Below are 21,662 nucleotides of genomic sequence, written 5' to 3'. Positions count from 1 at the left end.
TGGGAGGCTCAGTGGCCATCCACGTGCACAAAATACATTTCAAGACACATTTTACGAATTAGCACTCTCCCCCTTCTCAGATTTCCCAACTCCTTTCTTAACTATCTTTCATTCTCCTCGTCTCCCCCCCCAAAGAAAAAAATTTGATAACTTCACAATCATCCCTCTAAGAATGATCTTGTAAAAACACGTGTGTGTGTGTCACACACTCACTCGCATATATGTCATTTACCTGCCCACCCTCCCTGTGAGATAAACATACATGCTAATGATTCTCTGAGTCTGCATGTGGCTGTCAGATCCTATTATTTTGCTTTGATAACAACTATGCATTGCTCCCCTTCCCCATCTCCCTGCTAAAACTATTGCTGCCTTAGCCAACCAGCTGGTCTGCCTAATGGTCACACCAGCCTTATCCATTTGTAGAACTGCATATCCACAATCCTATCAACAACTCAACTCCCAATGCTATGTAATCAACTCTAAGTAAGAAAAAAAAGGCAGTCATGTTAAAATGGATGTGCTTTCTATAATCCCACCCACTTCTGGTAGGTGATCACAGGTTCATCTACCAAACAAAAGACACACTGGCCCTTTCTAGACTGCAGTTCAGAGACTGACGAGTAGTACCTGTTTTGCCGCTTTCTTGGCTTCTCGTTTCTTTTGGTTTTTCAATGCTGTTTTAGACATTTGTCTCTCATTGCCTCCAGGCTGTGGTTTCATATTCTGAGGTGGTTCTTCCTCATGCTATGACATACACAAAGAATAAGGTTGAGCAATTTAAATCTTTTATCTAGTACCAGTTTAATCAGCTAGTATTGAGAAAGTCATATATGCGGGCACAAACCAGTTAGAATAGTTTAGGAGGGGACGTAATTCCATCCAATGGCTCTGTCTTAAAATGAACCGCTACATTTTGAACAGTCTGAATTCTCTTTAGTAGGTTTCTAGAAACCTCTAGATAGCTAATTCCCACCAATAAATCTTAGTGAAACAATGGAAGTAATTTTCCAAAATTCCCACCTTAATACAAAGTTTGCTGGTATAGTTGGTATCCAGTTTTCAAAGGCAAAGATCACACAGTTTCTCTTTGAAAACTGCCATTGAGTATAAAGGTAGCCAGGGACTTTTGCCCTTTACCCCTTATCACCCTCCCCTTCTTCCCGGAGAGAAAAAATATGTATAGACTTGAAAATACAGTCTATGTGAATTATAAGATACATAAGCAATGCCTCTGCCGGGTCAGACCTGAGGTCCATCGTGCCCAGCAGTCCGCTCACGCGGCGGCCCAACAGGTCCAGGACCTGCATAATAATCCTCTATATAAGATACATAAGCAATGCCTCTGCCGGGTCAGACCTGAGGTCCATCCTGGCAGAGGCATTCCCAGGGATTTTATGTTATAAAATCCCTGGGAATGCCTTTCTGCACTTCAGCTAATATTACAAGCACTATTGAGGTAATTCTATAATCTAGATACTCACATTTATGCATGCATTACATGTGGAATAATTATAATACTAGCATTTATGTGCATAATTATTAGCATAGCACCTAATTGCTATTCTGTGAGTACATGCTTAACTTACAAAGCACATGTCTGCAAGGCCGGGATACAGATAGGGCTCTCATTTATGTGTATAACTGACACAATACTGTTAATTATGCACACCCCACCACTCACACATACACCAGCTCCTTAGTTGGCATAAGTGTAAGCACCTTAACATTAGGTGCATTAATACCCAGTTACACTAGTATTTTATTAAAGGAAAATAGGGCCCCCCCACTTTCCTTAATAGAATAGACTTCTACTGTATGCCCCCCCACCCCCAGATGCCTATTTGGAGGTGTCCAATTATTGAATCGCCCTCTGTGTAACTCTGAGCCATATTTAGCTTGACTGAGTGAGGGCAATTTTCAGACAAGTCAATTTACCCAGGCAAATTGCTATTTACTTTATTAAAAGACTTTGAAAATTGTTTTGTCTACATATGATGTATCAGTGACACTATTCATCTGAACAAGGAAAATAATGCTAGCCATGATTCTTATCAGGTCAATCTAAAAAAACACCAAGGCAATACAGCCCACAGTAAATATAGCAACAAAGAAAAATGGGGAGAAGGACAGTACATGTTAACCTGAGATGAAAGTGAGTTTATTGAATACAATCATCTATTGAAACATTAAACATATATGATAATCAGTCTTTCTTCAAACATCCTTCCAGACCCGACACGGTCCGTGTTTCGGCTTCTGAAACAAAGCCTGCCTCAGGGGCTCAGATGAAAATCCACTAGATGGCACAGAAGCTCCTTTATGGCGCAAGATAGAATAAAAATCTCAAAACACATAGATTAACTCGTATCATTCCTGAAAACTCCTTGGCTGCATGAATACAAGCAACTTATGAAGTGAGGCGTACCGAGAGCAGGGGCCTCATTGCCACAAGGGAAGCCTGCTTGCTCAGGGCCCAAGCCTAGAGCTTGCTCTTCCATTACTAGGAGGTAAGGTTCTACCTTTGCCACCACTGGACACGGCGGTGGACTGGAATCCTGGGGGGGGAGGGGGAGAAAGAGTGACGTTTTGCCCCAAAGCTGCGTGTGATTCACCATGCTGCAACGCAGGGCCCTCGTCCCCAGAACCAAATGCTGCAGCCCCGATGGTACATTGCTGCTGCTGTATCGGCAAGGAAACAGCTTTGATCACTCCTTCCTCTTCATATGAGGCATATTCATAGGCAGGAAATAAGTAGAAAAAGTAGCTTGAGGCAAGCCTAATGGAGAGTCTGTACACTGCTCATTGATGCCAGGCCACCATCTTGACACGCCCCTAAAATATTCCATTTATTTTGAGTTTCTAATCAGAATTGTGCCAAGGAACTACCGAACACTTCTATAACTCTAGGACATTGTTTCCCAACCCAGTCCTGGAGGACCACCAGGCCAATCAGGTTTTCAGGCTAGCCCTAATGAATATGCATAAGAGAGATTTGCATATAATGGAAGTGACAGATATGCAAATCTGCTCCATGCATATTCATTAGGGCAATCCTGAAAACCCGATTGGCCTGGTGGTCCTCCAGGTCAGGGATGGGAATCACTGCTCTAGGAAGCTTAGTTAGATTGCTGCTGTAAGAGTTCCACTCTGTTCCCCCTTAGAAAGCTCAAATGGCAGGTGTCAGATGCTTCCTGGTCTCCAAACCAAACACTGCTTTTATTTTCATTGAAGTTTTTTATAAGAATTGCCACTGCTGAGTCAGACCAGTGGTCCATCGTGCCCAGCTGTCTGCTCACACAGCGGCCCTCTGGTCTAAGATCAGCACCCTAACTGAGACTAGCCCTATCAGCGTATGTTCTTGTTCAGCAGGAACTTGTCTAACTTTGTCTTGAATCCCTGGAGGGTGTTTTCCCCTATAACAGCCTCTGGAAGAGCGTTCCAGCTTTCTACCACTCTCTGGGTGAAGAACTTCCTTACATTTGTACGGAATCTATCCCCTTTCAACTTTAGAGAGTGCCCTCTTGTTCTCCCTACCTTAGAGAGGGTGAACAACCTGTCCTTATCTACTAAGTCTATCCCCTTCAATACCTTGAATGTTTCGATCATGTCCCCTCTCAATCTCCTCTGTTCGAGAGAGAAGAGGCCCAGTTTCTCTAATCTTTCGCTGTACGGCAGCTCCTCCAGCCCCTTAACCATCTTAGTTCCTCAAAATCTTTCCTGTTCAGGCTCTCTCTCAGAGCTTTGTTACCAGAATAGTTTCAACTGTAGGCACAAAAACGTGACAAACTCCACATCCAGGCAGCAATATTTCAGTTCAATATACACCCAATCACAAAAAGTCATGGTGGAAATTTACAGCTTTTAGTTTCTACTCATATAATGTGGTAAGCACTTCAGTAATTACTGCTGCACAATTCAGACTATGAGAGAGAGAGAGAGAAAAAAAAAAAAAAGGAGTGCCACCTATAGAATCTGAGTACTGTTCCCAGTGAAAATTGTATGATATATTTGCATATTTAATAATGTAGAATGTTATCTCTCATTATAAAAATACTTTCCTAATATTGCTTATGCTTCTGTATAACTGAATTTGTTATATTTGGATAAGGGAGCGGGATCTCAAGCATGGGGAGAAGAGGGGGAAAGATGCACAAACAGAAGAAAGACAAGGTGGATGTCTCGATCAACCAAAATGGGTTTTTATTTAAATTGTACAAACGTTAAGAGTCCCAACAAGGATCCCTGTTTTGGCGCTACTGAATAACGCCTTCTTCACTGTTCAAACATGCGCTGTAGCAAAATAGCATGGACCGCCTAGCTGTTTTGTTTCAGCGCATGTTTGGACAGTACCCTATAAACCAGTGTCCCCTGAAGAAAGCGTTATTCAGTAGTGCCGAAACAGGGATCCTTGTTGAGACTCTTAATGTTTGTACTATTTAAATAAAGACCCATTTTGGTTGATCGAGACATCCACCTTGTCGTTCTCCTGTTTGTGCATCTTTATCCCAAGACAAGAGGTTCTTCTTTTGTGCCTGCTTGAGAAGAGGGAAAAAGCAAGAACAGCAGAAGGGGGTCAGAAGCTGGAGGGGCTCGAGTGGGGAGAGAAGAAAGGACTGGACTTAGAAGATACCAGTGGCATAACGAGGGTAGGGAATGCCCGGGGTGGAGGTGCACACCACTCTTCCCTCCCCCCCTCGTTCCTTCCCTGCCCTATGTGCATCTTCCTTCTGTACCTCTTCACTGGCGCAAGCAGCATTTCCAACCTGCTGCTCACACCGGCCTTGGCTTTCCCTCTGAGGTCACTTTTTTGTTCCGCGACCCGGAAGTGATTTCACAAGGAGAGCCGAAGCCGGTGCAGGCAGCAGGTTGAAAATGCTGCTTGTGCCGGCGAAGAGCCAAGGAAGTATGGGGTAGAGAGAAGAGGTGCCGGTGCCCCCACTAAGATGGCATCCAGGGCAGTCGCCCCCTCCATCCCTCCCTTACTACGCCACTGGGAGACACCATCAGAATACTTCACCTTGGTCACACATTCACAACACAGTCAGAGTCTCACAGCAGAGACCAAAAATTAAAAATAGAAACATACAAAAATCAGACTCCACAGGGATTACAACACTAGAGAAAGAGAAACAAAAATACCTTTCCTCTTGCAAAAATTCAAAGTTTTATAAGAGATGCACATTTCTCAAAGCCATAAAAACCCAAATAAACAACTTCTTACAAAAAAAAATGTGCTGGAAAAACTCTTATTTAAACCTAAGGGAAACAGGAGAAAAACCAACTATAGAGGCAGAATATATATGTAGATACATATATAACATGATGAAAACTAGAAAATGACATATGGACAAATTTTTCCCCATCCCCATTCCCCATCCTCATTTGCTCGTCCCAGTGAGTTCTTTTCCTGTCCCTGCCCCATTCCTGCAAGCTCTGTCCTCATCTGCACAAGCCGCAAACACTTTAAAATCATAAGTAGCAACATTCTAGAGCTCAGATTGTGATGTCATAATGCCTCATTCCACCAATGCCTAAGCTCCGTCCTCATCTGCACAAGCCTCAAACACTTTAAAATCATAAGTAGCAACATTCTAGAGCTCAGATTGTGATCTCATAATGCCTCATTCCACCAATGCCTAAGCTCCATCCTCATCTGCACAAGCCTCAAACACTTTAAAATCATAAGTAGCAACATTCTAGAGCTCAGATTGTGATGTCATAATGCCTCATTCCACCAATGCCTAAGCTCCGTCCTCATCTGCACAAGCCTCAAACACTTTAAAATCATAAGTAGCAACATTCTAGAGCTCAGATTGTGATCTCATAATGCCTCATTCCACCAATGCCTAAGCTCCGTCCTCATCTGCACAAGCCTCAAACACTTTAAAATCATAAGTAGCAACATTCTAGAGCTCAGATTGTGATCTCATAATGCCTCATTCCACCAATGCCTAAGCTCTGTCCTCATCTGCACAAGACGCAAACACATTAAAATCATAAGTGTTTGAGGCTTGTGCAGTTAAAGTAGAGCTTACAGGAATGGGGAAGGGACAAAACTCACGGGGACGGGACGGGGAAATTGAGTTCCTGCGGGGATGGGGAAAAATTTGTCCCCGTGTCATTCTCTAATGGAAACCTAAAACAGCATCAGAACCTAGGCATTGTCCTTGTTACTGTCCTTTGGGTAACCCTGTAGGACTTCTATCACACCTCCCCCCACTGATCCATTTTCTCATATACAAACATCCCACCAGTCCCCTTATATGCTTGCTCCAGTCAGTCGCCTCGCTCAGCCCTCTCATTTTCCCACTCTAACTAATCCCATTCATCTCTCCAGACTCCAACATCCTCATTCCTACCACTGGGCCTGAAGTAGGTGGAGAAAAGCAGATATGCACCGGATTACATCTTCCTCTTCCACTCAGAGCTCATTATCAGGGTTTCAACACACTGAAACTGTTTGGCAGTACAGCATCCAAATTGTTAGCTGTGTCCCAGCAGCAGAGGACGACAGGGCTAGTAGGTAGCTCCTCCTGTCATCGTGATCAGCAGCAATAAAAGCAGAGGTACAGTAGATAATCATGCCCCAAACGATGATGAGAAAAAAAGAATGGCTAAAAAGCCTTATCCTGACTGAAGGTATTCAAGATTCCAGGGTGAACCAGGATATCCCACTGCAAGAGTCAGATCAAGTTGCCCTTACAAAGGTATAATAGCATCAAAGGAACCAAGGGTGCAATTATTGACTAAACTCCTGGGAAAAAAACACAGCTTAAAGTGAATTAGGAAAATAATCCTCCTGCAGCTCAATAAGATATTGTGATGTGAACAACAGAGACGAGAGTGGAGCCAGCAGACAATAGTCACTGCATGTCATTTTGATTGTGCTCATGAGGCAATATAAAAAAAAAATGCTCATTTATTTAGATATTTTGTTCATAAATTTTTCAGTGTTAGCTCAAGGTGTGTTGTTACATTTTATGTTTAAGTACTATTAAATGCCAATATAGCTCAGAAGTAAATTTGAACCGAAAGAAATAGAAAAAAATCTTGACAAGCACTAAGATGTTATTTCAGCTTTGCTGCCAAGGGCCAGATATATTAAAGGGGTTTTCCTTGTTTATGGGAGAACTGCCTACTACTGCACAAGCCCTAAATTCAAAGCTGTTAAGCTGTTTACTAATAGATGTATATGATTACTAGACGGCTTTCAAAGAGGAGAAATAAACCTTTAGCAAACAACCTAGCAGCCTTTAAACATAGATCAGAGATTTGCTCATAAAATACTAATCTTCAACTGGCCTGGTGTTGGCTTGAGAGAAGAAGGGAAGGAGAGCAAGTTTGTGGCCCATTCCCTTCTGGGAAAACTAGTTAGAAGATATTATTGACTATCATCATTTCCACGAAATAAACATAACAATACTTAGCACAGTCCGCTTTTACATAGGACAAACTGAATGGAATTAGATCTGCATTTTAATTGCAGTTAACTCTGCGATTAATGCATTAATCATCAATAATGATTTTTAAAAAATCAATCACATTGTAGTGTCTCCCGTTTCCTCCAAACGCCTCTTCTGCTCTATTTTACTCCCAACTCCTGTCCTCAACGCCTTTCCATCATCCGTAATTGATCACCACCCCCTCCTTCAGCCACTCTGCCTTAAAGGTTGCCTTTATTGAACCTTGCCAGTGGCAATATTGCACTAGGCTACCTGCAGCCTGATCCGAAGCTTTTCCTCTGCTCCATCCTGCCTCCTCTAACATCACTTCTTGTTTCAACCTAGGCAGGACAGGGCGGAAAGCTTCAGACAACATATGTGCAATGCTGCCACTTCCAGGGACCAACAAAAGATCACCTTTAAGGTAGCCTGGCAGGGGAGATTGAGAGGTGGCAAATGATGAACCCTGGGTGGGGGGGGGAGGCATGAGCTGCAGATCCATGAGCAGAATTGGAAGGGCCACCGATGGAAACTATGACTGAGGCAGTGAACTTCAGCAGCCATGAAAAGAGCTTAGTGCTGCTCAGCACCAAGCTTGTGTTACTTTTTAGGGGGTGGGGGGAGGGGGAAGAGAGAATGGATCTAGGGGAAGAGGAAACAGAAGGCTTACAAAGGGAGATATAGAAACAGAAACATGATGGCAGATAAAGGCCAAATGGCCCATCTAGTCTGCCCATCCACAGTAAGCATTATCTCTTTCTCCGAGAGATCCCACGTGCCTATCCCAGGCCCTTTTGAATTCAGACACAGTCTCTATCTCCAGACTGTTTCATGCATCTACCACCGTTTCTTTAAAAAAGTATTTCCTTAGATTACTCCGGAGCCTATCACCTCTTAACTTCATCCTAAGCCCTCTCATTACAGAGTTTCCTTTCAAATGAAAGAGACTAGACTCATGCGCATTTACTTTATGTAGGTATTTAAACATCTCTATTTTATCTCCCCTCTCCCGCCTTTCCTCCAAAGTATACAGATTGAGCTCTTTAAGTCTGTCCCCATACGTCTTATGATGAAGACCACATACCATTTTAGTAGCCTTCCTCTGGACCAACTCCATCCTTTTTATATCTTTTTGAAGGTGCGGCCTCCAGAATTGTACACAATATTCTAAATGAGGTCTCACCAAAGTCTTATACAGGGGCATCAATACCTCCTATTTCCCACTGGCCATACCTCTCCCTATGCACCCTAGCATCCTTCTAGCTTTCGCCATCACCTTTTCTGGGGGTGGGAGGAAGAGAGATCAACAATCCTTTAGGATAGGGGAGATGGAATTTGATATACCACCTTTCTGTGGTTACAAAGAAAGTGTTTTACAGGTACTTATTTTGAACCTCTGGCAATGGAGGGTTAAGTGACTTGCCCAGAGTCACGGGAAACTGCAGTAGGAAACGAATAAATAAAATTGTGTGATTAATCGTGATTACAATTTTTAATCAAAATGCAGCTCTAAAATTAAACACCATATTACATATTTTCTGAAATAACTGAAAATATTTGCAGTCAAAGAGAATGGTGAGGACTAATTACTTACCAACTTGTAGCTAGCTACTGGTTTGTTTCTCAGAGCTGGTGGCCTATAAGCCTGAGCAGCTTTTGGTTCTGCATCTGCTGGTTCACCTGGAATGGCCTGATATATTATTGATTTTGCTGGAAACATTCCATCCAAAAATGGCTGCCAAGAAACTTCCCACAATTCCTCATCTGAAGGCACACAGTATTTGTTTAGAACAGTACCGGTATAGTGCCAAATCTTGTACCCATTGCCAACTCGCAATCTCGGGGCACATGTAGCAGTTACCATATGTTCCCCATCGGGACACCAAGCAAAATATGTTGAATCTGATGCAACTGGTTTGGAGATGAGCTTGTAGTTTTTAACATCCCACACTTCCATCTGTCCTCTGAGATTTCCAAAGCCTGCCAGCACTAGGATATGTCCCTGTGGACTGTAGTAAGCAGCATTACGAGGTCCAGTTCCAAAATCAAAAAGTGGATCACATTTTAGGTTGAACACTGTAGCTTTGGCAGGCATAAAACCATATACAACGCAAAACTCTGTTGAATTTGAATTCCATACTACATCATAAATAGGACCATTTTTTGCTGAAAACGGAAAAAAATAAGATTACTGTTAATAACAAAACAAAATCTACTTATTTTTGAGCCATTATGAAATCTGTATGCTTATAAGCAGATATTTTTGCTCCAGTACAGTTACCGTGAAAGGGACACCACAGTAGGGCTGATAAAAGGAAAATGCTGTCATTTGATTCAACTCTACTGACACAGCATGTATATGAAAATCTGGTTGAGAAGCAATGGATAATAAATCTGTGCACCACAGAGAAAAATTGGTGTTAAACAGGAAAGTTAAAAAAAAAGTAGAAATCATTCCTATTTTTAAGATCATACACTAAAATTGAATTTTAGCCAGTTCACTTTTTATTCTCATCTTGCTCCCTGACAGAGCAGAAAGATCTGCGTGAACAACTAATCTCACCAAGTTCCACTAAACACACAAACTGTGAACTACTGCCTATTACAGTGGGGCATTCAGAGAGGGGCATTTTCAAAAGACCGTCCAAGTCAAAATTGGGACATCCTGCTCATAATGTGCAAAAAAATAAACAAAAAACAAAACACACCAAACAAACCTTTAAGGGAGAGGTATACCTTAATAGCATAGAATTGCCAATGCTTTCAGATCCAGATGCTGCTAAATTGGAAATCCCAGTATCAGCAAGTGAGGTTGAATGGGCAATTCAGCAATGTCCTTTAGGGAAGGCACCTGGCCCAGATGGCTTCCACATGGAATTTTATTAATTGTTGTGAGAGGAGATAGCTTCAGTTTTGGCATCAGTTTTTAAACTGGAAGTAGCACAAGGCTTTTTGCCTAGATATCTTAATACAGCACAGATAATTGTTCTTCCAAAGCCAGGGAGGGATATGGAGCAACCAGAATCTTACAGGTCTATTTCGCTGCTCAATTTTGAAACTAAACTATTGGTGAAGATTCTTGCTAATCATTTGGTGAGAATTCTGTCCTCCCTGGTCTCAGAACAGCAGGTAGGATTTGTTTGGAAGACCGATATCAAGGAATACAAGACAAATATTGGTAGCTCTTGAAAAGGCTAAATGGGAGAGAATTCCATCTATGCTTATCAACTTCGATGCCAACAAGGCATTCAACAGTAAAGTGGGGGTATCTGATGTACTTCAGGCATATGGAATAGGCCCCTTTTTTCTTAGTGCCATCTGTGCCCTCTATTGTAACCTAAGGTACAGATTTTGACAAATGAATTATATTGTCTCTTGATCCATTGATTGGAAAGATATAAAACAATCCACGGATGAGGTGTATGACAGTGGGAGCACACCATTTTAAAACAGCAGCATACGCTGATGATCTCTTAGTATATCTGTTTGAGCCTCAGCAGTCTCTTCTGGTCTTACTAGAGAGCATTAGAGAGTATGGAGACCTTTCCAGATTTAAGCTTAATATATTGAAATCAGAATCTCTAGCGCTCCCAAATTCCCTCCATCGTGACTGGATGAACAAGGATATTCTGTTCCAATGAATGGAAACATTTACATAAGAACATAAGAATAGCCTTACCGGGTCAGACCAATGATCCAGCTAACCCAGTATCCCATCTTTGCGGAGGCCAATCCAAGCCACAAGTACCTGGCAAAAAACCAAATTGTAGCAGTATTCCATTCTATCATTCCATGTATGTCTCAACAGCAGACTATGGACTTTTCCTCCCAAAACTTCTTCAAACCTTTTCTAAAACCAGCTACATTAACTGCTCTTATCACATCCTCTGGCAACGCGTTCCAGAGCTTAACCATTCTGAGTGAAAAATATTTCCTCCTATTGGTTTTAAAAGTATTACTTTGTAACTTTATTGAGTGTCCCCTAATCTGTAAATCTTGATGCAGTAAAAAAAAAAAAAAAATCAATCCACTTGTACCCGTTCTACACCATTCAGGATTTTGCAGACTTCAATCATATCTCCCTTTAGCTGTCTCTTTTCCAAGCTGAAGAGCCCTAACCTTAGTCTTTCCTCATATGAGAGGAACTCCATCCCCTTTATCATCTTGGAAGCTCTTCTTTGAACTTTTTCTAGTGCCGCTATATCTTTTTTAAGATAAGAGGACCAGAACTGAACACAATACTCAAGGTGAGCTTGCACCACTGAGCGATACAGAGACATTATAATATTCTTAGTCTTATTAACCATCACTTTTCTAATAATTCCTAGCATTCTGTGTGCCTTCTTGGCTGCTGCCACACATTGGGCGGAAGGCTTCAGTGTATTGTCTATGATAACACCCAGATCTTTTTCTTGAGTGCTGACCCCCCAAGGTGGTCCCTAGCATCCAATAACTATGATTTGGATTATTTTTCCCAATGTGTATCGCTTTGCATTTGTCCACATTAAATTTCATCTGCCATTTGAATGCCCTGTCTTCCAATTCCCTAAGATCTTCCTGCAGTTTTTCACAGGCCACATGCGTTTTAACAATTTTGAACAGTTTAGTGTTATCTGCAAATTTAATCACCTCGCTTGTAGTTCCATTTTCTAGATCATTTATAAGTAAGTTAAATAGCACCTGTCCCAGCACAGATCCCTGCGGCACACCACTATTTACCCTCCTCCACTGAGAAAAATAGTCATTCAATCCTACCCGTTTTGTCCAATAACCAGTTCTTAATCCACAATTGAACATTGCCTCCTATCTAATGACTCTTTAATTTTCTCCGGAGCCTCTCATGAGGAACTTTGTTGAAAGCCTCCTGGAAATCTAGATACACTACATCAACCAGCTCGCCTTTATCCACGTTTATTCACACCTTCAAACAAGTCAAGCAAATTGGTGAGGCAAGATCTCCCTTGGCTGAACCTATGCTGACTCCGTCTCATTAAATCATGTTTGTCTACATGTTCTACAATTTTATTTTTTATGTTTCTACTATTTTGCCAGGCACCGAGGTCAGGCTTACCGGTCTGTAACTTCCTGAATCTCCCCTGGAACCTTTTTTTAAAAAATTGGCGAACACTGGCCACCCTCCAATCTTCTGCTCTCAGGAGAAGTGACAGTGCCCAGACTCTCACAAGATCAGCGGAAGTGAAGCAGAGCATAATGTCCTCAGATGCTGCTGAGACTCCTGAGTTGGGAGCAACTGCATTAAGAGAGGTAATGGTAATGGGGACACTGACTGGGTGAAGGGATCGACTAAGACTGATAGAATCCTTACATCTGTGTATTCTACAAATGCGAATTTGCTAATGAGGGGAAAAAGTACTCTCCATAACTCCTGGGAGCATTTTAATTACTTGTCTTCCTTGCAGCAAACTATAAGTTATGTGGCATTTGTTGCTTTGGATATTTATTCTCATTCACAGAGTCAGGAAGAAAAGTTTATGGTTCAAGTTAAGAGGATTGAAAAGTCCGAGACCATTAGGTTAACACTTCAATAGTGCAATTAAATCTTGTTCAACATAGGAAATGTTATTATGTAGAACTGAGAACATACGATAGATAATGAGACTAACTCCTAAGGCTTCAAATCTTTAATCTTCCTAAAGTTCCTCTTATCTTCTCCAGCTGATTTATTTAATGATAACTTGAAACCGTCTTAAAAGTTACAGAAAATAGCCTTCTCCAAGTCCACAAAGCTTATTTTATTCTAGAAATGTGCATTCATTTGAAACATGGGAAATGTCGCATTTCATATCACTTCTAATTCGAAACATGAAAAAACCAGAAGGGTTGTTAAATTTAACTCCCCCCCCCCCTGTTATCTAACACAAGGTGATTTTGGGGTTGGAAGGCAGTTGCCTTCCAGGAGGAGTTATTAGAAGAGCTATTCTCACCTCTTGAGAGTCTGGCTATAGCCAGCCCACTTCTGGCTGTGTCTTGTATTTCTGGTAATCTTAGTTCCTGTTCCAGATTGGCAGTAAGGACTAGCTTAGGGCAGGCTTGAGCATTTCTGGCCCCCCTCTGGACTTGCTTCCTGTTGCTTCAGTATTTTTTCTCCAGTTCTCATTTGGTTCCTGGTTTTCAACTTACTTTCGCAGGGCTCAGGATTCCAGCATCTTGTCAATTTCTTTGCTTTCAATATGTATTCATTTTCCTTTTTGTGTTGGATGCACTTTTTGAAGGTATAGTGACATTAAAACTTACATTGAGCAGTCCTCGTTTTTGCTTTGTTCCAGTCTAGTATTCAAGCCTAGGCATCTTTGCTATGAACTCTATGACAGAATGAACCAGCCAAAGTAAAGGTACTGAAAGATCGACTCAAGTCACCTAAATAAAAATGCTGATACAAGAACTCAGCTAAATTTGAACGCTCACAGCTGAAAAAGGAAATTCTAAAAAACTTCTAGCTTTCTGACAACCCAAATCATGATATATTTTGGGACCTGCAGCAAGGATTTTAAAGAGTAGAATCAGAGACTATAAATCTCACATTGTTTTTTGATGCAAGTTCAAAACCAAAATTGAACAAAAAGTCTCCCTCCTGGAATTGGATAACTTGGCATCTCTGTATTTGAGCGTTCACTAATGAATTACTTCTATTGGTTCTTGGCACATCCATATGAGTTTCTTACAAGAGGCCCAGCTAGGTTTTTATTGCCTCTTCTATAAAGGAAAAGACTTATGTTGGATTACTCCCCTGTTGAATGAGAACAGCCTAATTTTTGTAAAAAAATTTTAAACCCCAACTTTATAATTGCAGAGTAGTGGAAGCAGGAAGCTTTGGCATATAGCTTAACTCCTGGTATTCTAGTCAAGGAGCTACAGCTACCTTTGCTTTGGCGTAATGGGGCTGGGAATGAAGGGGGGGGGGAATCACCCCTGCCTGGCACTATACTACAAATGATAACATTGGTAAGTGTCAGGACGGATCAACTGCCTCTTTGATGTGTGTGGGGGGTGGGGGGAAGCAAAAGTGATACATTGCTTAACACTGGTACCCAGATAATTGGAAGGTTTAGGGGTAGTTTGAGTGATGCTCTCAATGGGTATAGGTTGTTATTGGAGATTTAAATTGTCAGGGTAGTTGCCATGAATGTTGGGGGTTTTTTTCATTGCTTGGGCAACAGAAGCAGTCAAATCTTAATTAGTAAGATTACCTTGAAACAAATAAGTATAAAGCCAAAATTGGAGGGGGGAAAACTATAAATTAAATACAGCACATATTTTTGCCTGCACGTCTATGTCTCTGTTTACCCCAGTAGAAAGATATCTGTTTGGTTTACTTAAGAGATCTCAAATAGGCAAGCAGAATAGGGCATCTAAACTAAACTAAACCTTAAGTTTATATACCGCATCATCTCCACGGATGTTGTGGAGCTCGGCATGGTTTACAAGGACTTAAAATATAGGAAAAGAAGGGAAAAAAAGGTTTACATGAACTTATATATAGAAGAGAAGAGTAAGGAGGGACAGAATTACATTTTAGTGAAAAGCCAGGTTTTCAGTTGCTTGCGGGAGGGAGGGAGCCCAGGTTCCGCAGCGGGGTAGTAAGGTCGTTCCAAAGACCTGTGATTCTGAAGAGAAGGGATTTTCCCAGTTTGCCTGCATAGCGAATACCGTGTAGAGAGGGGAAGGATAATTTATACCTTTGGGCGGGTCTGGTAGAGTCAGGACTCGAGGAGTTATAAGATAGTGGGATTAAGGGAGGAAGGATGCCGTGAATGATCTTAAAAGCCAGGCAGGAGCATTTGAAATGGATTCTGGAAATCACTGGGAGCCAGTGAAGTTTGGCTAGGAGTGGGGAGACATGGTCAGACTTGCGTTTTGCAAAGATCAACTTGGCTGCAGTATTCTGGATTAGCTGGAGTCTTTGAAGACTTTTTTTTGATAGGCTTAAGTAGATGGCTCCCCACTCCAAGCCAAACTTCACTGGCTCCCAGTGATTTCCAGAATCCATTTCAAATGCTCCTGCCTGGCTTTTAAGATCATTCATGGCATCCTTCCTCCTTTAATCCTACTATCTTATAACTCCTCGAGTCCTGACTCTACCAGACCCGCCCAAAGGTATAAATTATCCTTCCCCTCTCTACACGGTATTCGCTATGCAGGCAAACTGGGAAAATCCCTTCTCTTCAGAATTTGGAGAGGATGATGGATTGGACAAGGACGGCGAAATGTTGTTGGCAAAAATAGGATCTTACTTTCCTCAGCATGTGGAGGCTGAAAAAGCATGATTTAGCCAAGGAGCATCTCTTTTTTTTTTTTTTTTTTAACAAGCAGGAGTGATATCTTATTCTCATATTTTTGTAATGACATTATTTCGTATATGAATCAAAGTGTGACTGGTTACTGATCTGTGTAGAAGTAAACGAGATTGAAGACATATTTCTAGCAATGGAAGAAGGGGCTATTTTGTTGGGGCTTCCGTTGCTGTTTTGTTTCCTTGTAAATGTTTACTTAAAATTTGCTAATATTTGCTAAATTTAGCCTAGTGGTAGAGCTGCTGCTGCAGCACCCTAAGATTGTGGGATCAAATCCCAGTGCTGCTCCTTATGACCCTGGGCAAGTCACTTAATCCTCCATTGCCCTAGATAACAAAATAAAGTATCTGCAAAATCTGTAAACCACTTTGAATACGCAACCATAAAAAGCGGTATCAAGTCCCAGTCCCTTTCCCTTCCTTCAATTATGTTTCATAATGAGAAAATGAAATGTGCTCCTGTTCCAGGAGCTGTGGTTGGGGTTGAACTGAAACCATTAGCATATGTGGTGGGCTCATCGACTATATAGTCAATTTGCTTTTTATTTTTATTTGGTATATATCTTTCTCTTTGGTCTGTTTTCACTGGACTTTAGATGCTGTTACCAGAGTCTCAATTTATTTATTTATTTTATTTGATAAAAGGCCTATTTTCTGTCTATAAAGCATGGTCTTTATCAAAAATGCATAAAATACAAAGTTAAAAGAAAAAACAACAACACTCCACCACCACTTACGAAGTTGTACAACGACACTTTCTCCATTCATTGCTATGTAGTGAAGTGTCTGTTCTCCATAATACGATGCTCCAGTTTTGTCAACATCTGTACTGGCTGTCACTAATACTGCAGTGGCTACAAAGATAAAACAGAACTTTTGGTTACTAAGGCATATAAAAGAAGAGATATACATATTAACCTTTGAATGTTATTGTGCAAAGTTATGGCAGAAAACTGAGCAAAACTTAGAGCAGTCAACCAAGAATGCTGGGGCAAGATCAGGGGAAAAACACCCCAAAATGAAATCTCTTAAATTATATCATTCTTCTATCTAATCCGCTTTTCCCTTAAAAGTTATAAAGATAAAAAGGGAGAGCCTGAAGAGTGTTTCTTTGAAACAAATAGGGCAGGTATGCTATGGATGTCTTAAAAACTCAGCATGTTTCCTATTATGTACCTGCCCTCCCTTCCCTAATGCCATGCTGTAATCCTTCTTTTACCTGACAGAACTGCAAGCTCTTTCAAAATTTGTGGGTTGGCTAGCTGGCTTCTGATAACACATTGACTAGTTTACAAAATAGTCTCCTTAGTATACAAAATTAAACAGACTCGCACCCCTTCTTTCCTTGATCGCTATTCACTACCTTATCCACTACACCCCATCTCAGGTTCTTTGGTCCTCCCAACAAAACTTTCTGGCCATTCCAAATGCTCATCACATAATCTATGATACCATTCACCAGCATTATTTTCTCCATTGTAGGACCTTCTCTCTAGAATTACCTTCCCTCCTATCTTAGATTTGAACTCTCCTAGAAAAATTCAAAGCCCAACTGAAAGCTTTTTAATGATGCCTTTAGTCAAAGTCCCTCCTTTTAATTCTTTTTATTGAGTTTCTTCTTTCATAAGAACAACCAAGGGACAGCCTGCTACACCAGTTGAATAGCTTTCTCCTTCCCTCCCCATATCCTTTTATTCTATCATATACTGTAGTTCCTTTTTCATCCCGTTTCTAACCTCTTCCTCTCATCATTATTATTAAATTGTAAACTGCTCAGACGTCCAATGAAGGGTGGTATATCAAAATATGATAAACTTGGAAACTCATCTTATGCACTGTGGATCAGAACAGCCAGCCTTCCCATGAATTTGGAAATGCTTGGGGTGCCGACCGGCAGACACTCCTTGACAGCTGGTGAAATGTGTTCCTTCAGTAGCCCTGGTGTCTTTCTGCTCATCAGCAGCTTGTGGAATCAACGCCACTGGCCATGCTGCATCACAACCTCCTCCGTAGAATTTTATAAAATCATTTTCATATAGGCACATATGCCTTTTATAAAGTTACTGTACACAAGTGTACAGGTGTTTGGAGTAGGCATGTTCTAGGGTGGAGTTTGAATAGAGTACAGGTGCATACTATACAAACATTTACTAAACTAAACATTACCTGTAATTGTTCTTGGATTTGTTCCAGTATTTTATAAAGATACACAAGAGCATAGCATATCTGACTTTACAATCCAATCTTCAAAATAGGCACTTTTTTGGTCTCATTCCCTCCTCTCCCCCCCACCACATACACACATATCCCTTATATCCTCCTCCCTCTTCAATCATAAAACCCATCTTATTACTAATCATAATCTACCTACCCTGAATTTGATTTTATGTATTCCATTTGTTATTTCTGACAGTCTCCAGATGTACCTTATAGTATTTCTTATCAAAGCTTACCCAAATTTGTCAAGGTGAGCTGTCTTAGCCAAATGATCAGGCATGGCAAGGTTCTTCCTTAATTAGGAGAAAATGCGTCTATAAAAGATTATTTTTTCCCCATATGTTTATTTGGTTGCTGTTGTGCAAAGATAGGCACTGGAATTGTAGGTCTGAAAACCCCTGGCCTACATGTCTGGCACCTATCTTTGCCGGGGGATCCTGAAAATAGTCCACAGCTTGCCAACAGCTGTTTGCAGCAGGGAAATCCCATATCAGCTGAGGTGGCAGGACTCCCCAAAACCATGGCTTTCGGGAGTCCTACCAGCTCAGCTGATTGGGGACTCCCCTGCTGTGATTAGCTGAACCAGCAGGGAGATCCCCGATTCCTCTCTCCCTCCCTTCCACCCACTCATCCCCCAACCCGATACCCTCCACACCCCTACACCCCCCTGTACCTTTGGATGGAAAACTGGAAGGGATGCCCACTCCTTCCTGCCAGCAGGCCCACCTCTCCAAAATGGCAGGTCTTTCCCTTCTCGGTGTACCCTGGGATGTATTGGGAGGGGCCTAAGACTATGATTGGCCCAGCCACCTATGGCCCTGCCCACATAAGTGATTTAGTAAATAACCTGATTAGAGGGGGTATACATATTGGCAGAGGAGAGGTATGGCTGTGTCTCCAATTTACGCATATTTCATGCATTACATATGCTGCATGAAATGTTTACACAAGGAGGGGCCTTAGATGCCTGGGCCATAAGGAGGGGCCTTAGGTCCCTCACAGTGCACCCCAGGGTGCATCGAGAAGGAGAAGGCCCGCCAGTTTGAAGAGATAGGCATCCTTCCTGTCGGTTTTCCATCCAAAGGTACAAAGGGGGTGTGAAGGGTTGTTTGGAGGGGGGTGTGGGTGTTGGGCTCAGCAGGAGGGGCTCTCTTTGGAGGGGTGCTTGGGGGAGGGGGGGGGAGAATTGGTGCTTGGGTGTGAGAGAGGAATTGGGGAGCTCTTTGCTGGTTCAGGGTTTTCCGGGCCTACATTTCTGGTGCATATCTTTGTGTAAATCGCCTACGTAGGTGCTTTAGATCGCCTAATGCCACTTCTAGCATTGGCCAGGCTTACTTTGGCATTTGGCAGCCTAATGCACCTAGGTAGGTGCATTCCGGCACCTCTTATTTAGATGCCAGCAGGCACTTCAACCTCACTGTTTCTAACTTAGGCGCCAGTAGGGTGACTACTGGCACCTAAGTTTAGGCGTTGGTTTTAGAATTTCCCTATAAGGGATTCATTGAAACAAAAAAGTTGACCAGGGTGCCTCAACCTTTTTAAACAACTGTACTATAAAAATCAAGAGAGGCAAGTGTATATCTCTTGGCACCTCTAGTTAGACATGCCAATGCCACAGGCAGAGCACCAATTCTATAAAAGTACCTGTGAACCAAGATGCTGTTACAGAATACTAGCACAAACGTGTCATGCAACATGTGTTACACACATAACATGGAGACACTCATACCCCTCCCTCTGCCAATGTGTATACCCCCTCCAATCAGGTTATTTACTAAACTACTTATGTGATACCTTACAGAATATCACGGAATGCAATTACATATGAAAGTGCCAATTTTTTCTGCACTTACATGGGCAAGGCATGTCTAACTCGAGCGGACAATTAAGTCAAATTTGAGCTTTCACAGAATTAGAATGGTTAGTTTCCACATCAAGAAAAACTCTATGTAAAACTGTTTATTCGTGCCCGACTGAAGAGCAACAGACAAAATAGAAATATCTACCTTTTTTATTCCACAGCATTGTCACTTTATCAGCTTTAAAAAAGCTTTTATTGGCTAATGCTGACTGAGGCCCAGCAAAGTTGGGATATTGGTAAAGCCTTACAAAAGAAGGGGCACCTTTACTTCCAGGTACATACACGGCGACCTAAAGAAAACACAAATTCCTTTAACAAACATGAGGTGGCATTATTATTAGCTACAACTGTAAATTTCAAATTCTATTATTGCAGCACTTCCAAGTACACAATGCTGTTTTATTAAAATATATTCTCTAGGAGATAAAATAACTTGAACACAAAAATTATTTATTTCTGCACTGTGGGGAACAAAGCATGCATCACCCAGAGAGATTCTGCATGCTCCAGGGGAAAGAAATGCTTAGAAAAGAAAAAAAATAGCTATTTTTATATCCTATTTGAAAGGAATAACCACGCCAAAACAACTTATACATACATATAGGCACCATACCTTGCATGGCTGAGGTCCTGGTGATAACTCAAAATCACTAATCTTTTGCAAATGGAGTTTATTTACAATCGTATCTGTAGAACCAGAATGGCAACATTAGGTTAATTGCATTCATTCAAAGGCAATACTGAAACTAATTATACAACACACTAAACCCCTCTCCCCTTTTACAAAACCATAGTGTGGTTTTTAGCGCCAGCTATGGCGGCAACAGCTCCAACACTCATAGAATTCTTATGAGCGTCGGAGCTGTTACCGCCGCGGCTGGCACTAAAAACTGCATTTATATAACATTTATAGGATAGTGAGTCCATAAGCTGTGATTAATAAGCATAGTGTGCTTCACTGCGAGACGGTTTTTCTTCGACATCTAACAATTTTATAATACATGCTAAAAGTGACACAAATTGCAAATCATCTTATGTGATTTTATGCCCTTGGGTTTATGTAGGCATAATGAAGAGAAATATCTGTCTATGTTTAAATGAACAAATAAGTCACTTAAAATTAAGCTCTTTATCAGCACCTTTAGTGACATATTTGACAGCTATGTCTCACTGGATAGAGGAGGTAAACTGAAGAATAACTGACACTGTACCACCAAGCATTTTGGGAGGTGACTGTGATTCAATTAAACTTCCATTAATAATGTTGGATATACACACTGGACTCTCTCCACCCTAGAAGTTTGAATGAAGATATGGAATAGCTAAAATTGCTTTGGTTGACTGGGAGAAGAAGTTTTCGATTGGTTAATGAAGGGATTAATGTTTATATATAAACCCAGATGCCATGTTTGCTTTTTATTTTTATTTTTTTTTTGGGGGGGGGAAGACAGCAACTCATTGCAGGATTGCCTTGGACGATGAGATTATCTTATTAAAATTGTGGATTTTGAAAACTTCCTATAGTGAAGCTGCTTCAGGCCTTTCCCACCAGGGACTTCCCTCTGCTGCGTCACCGATGATGTCATCATTGATGATGGTGATATTCCGGTGCACAAAGAGATAGGTATAACATGGCAAATGTCAAGGATAGATACCGTGTTTCCCTGAAAATAAGACATTCTCTGAAAATAAACCCTAGTGCATTTTTTTGAGCACAAATTAAGACCCTGTCTTATTTTTGGAGGAAACACAGTAGTATCTATAACACTGTAAAATGAGTTAATAGGTTTTTTGGACCATCAAAAATTTACTTCATCTATTCACCATA

The 21,662-nt window shown here is 41.3% G+C and overlaps 1 protein-coding gene across 3 annotated transcripts in view; it reads right to left on the bottom strand.

The window, feature by feature from the left end:
* The window catches only part of EIF2A (eukaryotic translation initiation factor 2A), a 66,402-nt gene that overhangs the window by 12,991 nt on the left and 31,749 nt on the right, over positions 1–21,662 (bottom strand). For all 3 annotated transcript variants that reach the window (XM_033958741.1, XM_033958739.1, XM_033958740.1), the window contains exons 7-11: positions 20,448–20,521; positions 19,980–20,124; positions 16,494–16,610; positions 9,040–9,611; positions 631–747 (exon numbers count right to left, since the gene is read on the bottom strand). In XM_033958741.1, coding sequence (XP_033814632.1) covers positions 631–747; positions 9,040–9,611; positions 16,494–16,610; positions 19,980–20,124; positions 20,448–20,521 — 1,025 coding nt within the window. The remainder of the gene's footprint in view (positions 1–630; positions 748–9,039; positions 9,612–16,493; positions 16,611–19,979; positions 20,125–20,447; positions 20,522–21,662) is intronic.

The sequence above is a fragment of the Geotrypetes seraphini genome, chromosome 9, assembly GCF_902459505.1.
Source record: "Geotrypetes seraphini chromosome 9, aGeoSer1.1, whole genome shotgun sequence".
Classification (NCBI taxonomy): Eukaryota; Metazoa; Chordata; class Amphibia; order Gymnophiona; family Dermophiidae; genus Geotrypetes; species Geotrypetes seraphini.
Note: the sequence above shows the minus strand (reverse complement) of the source record. Positions and strands in the feature narration are given on the sequence as shown.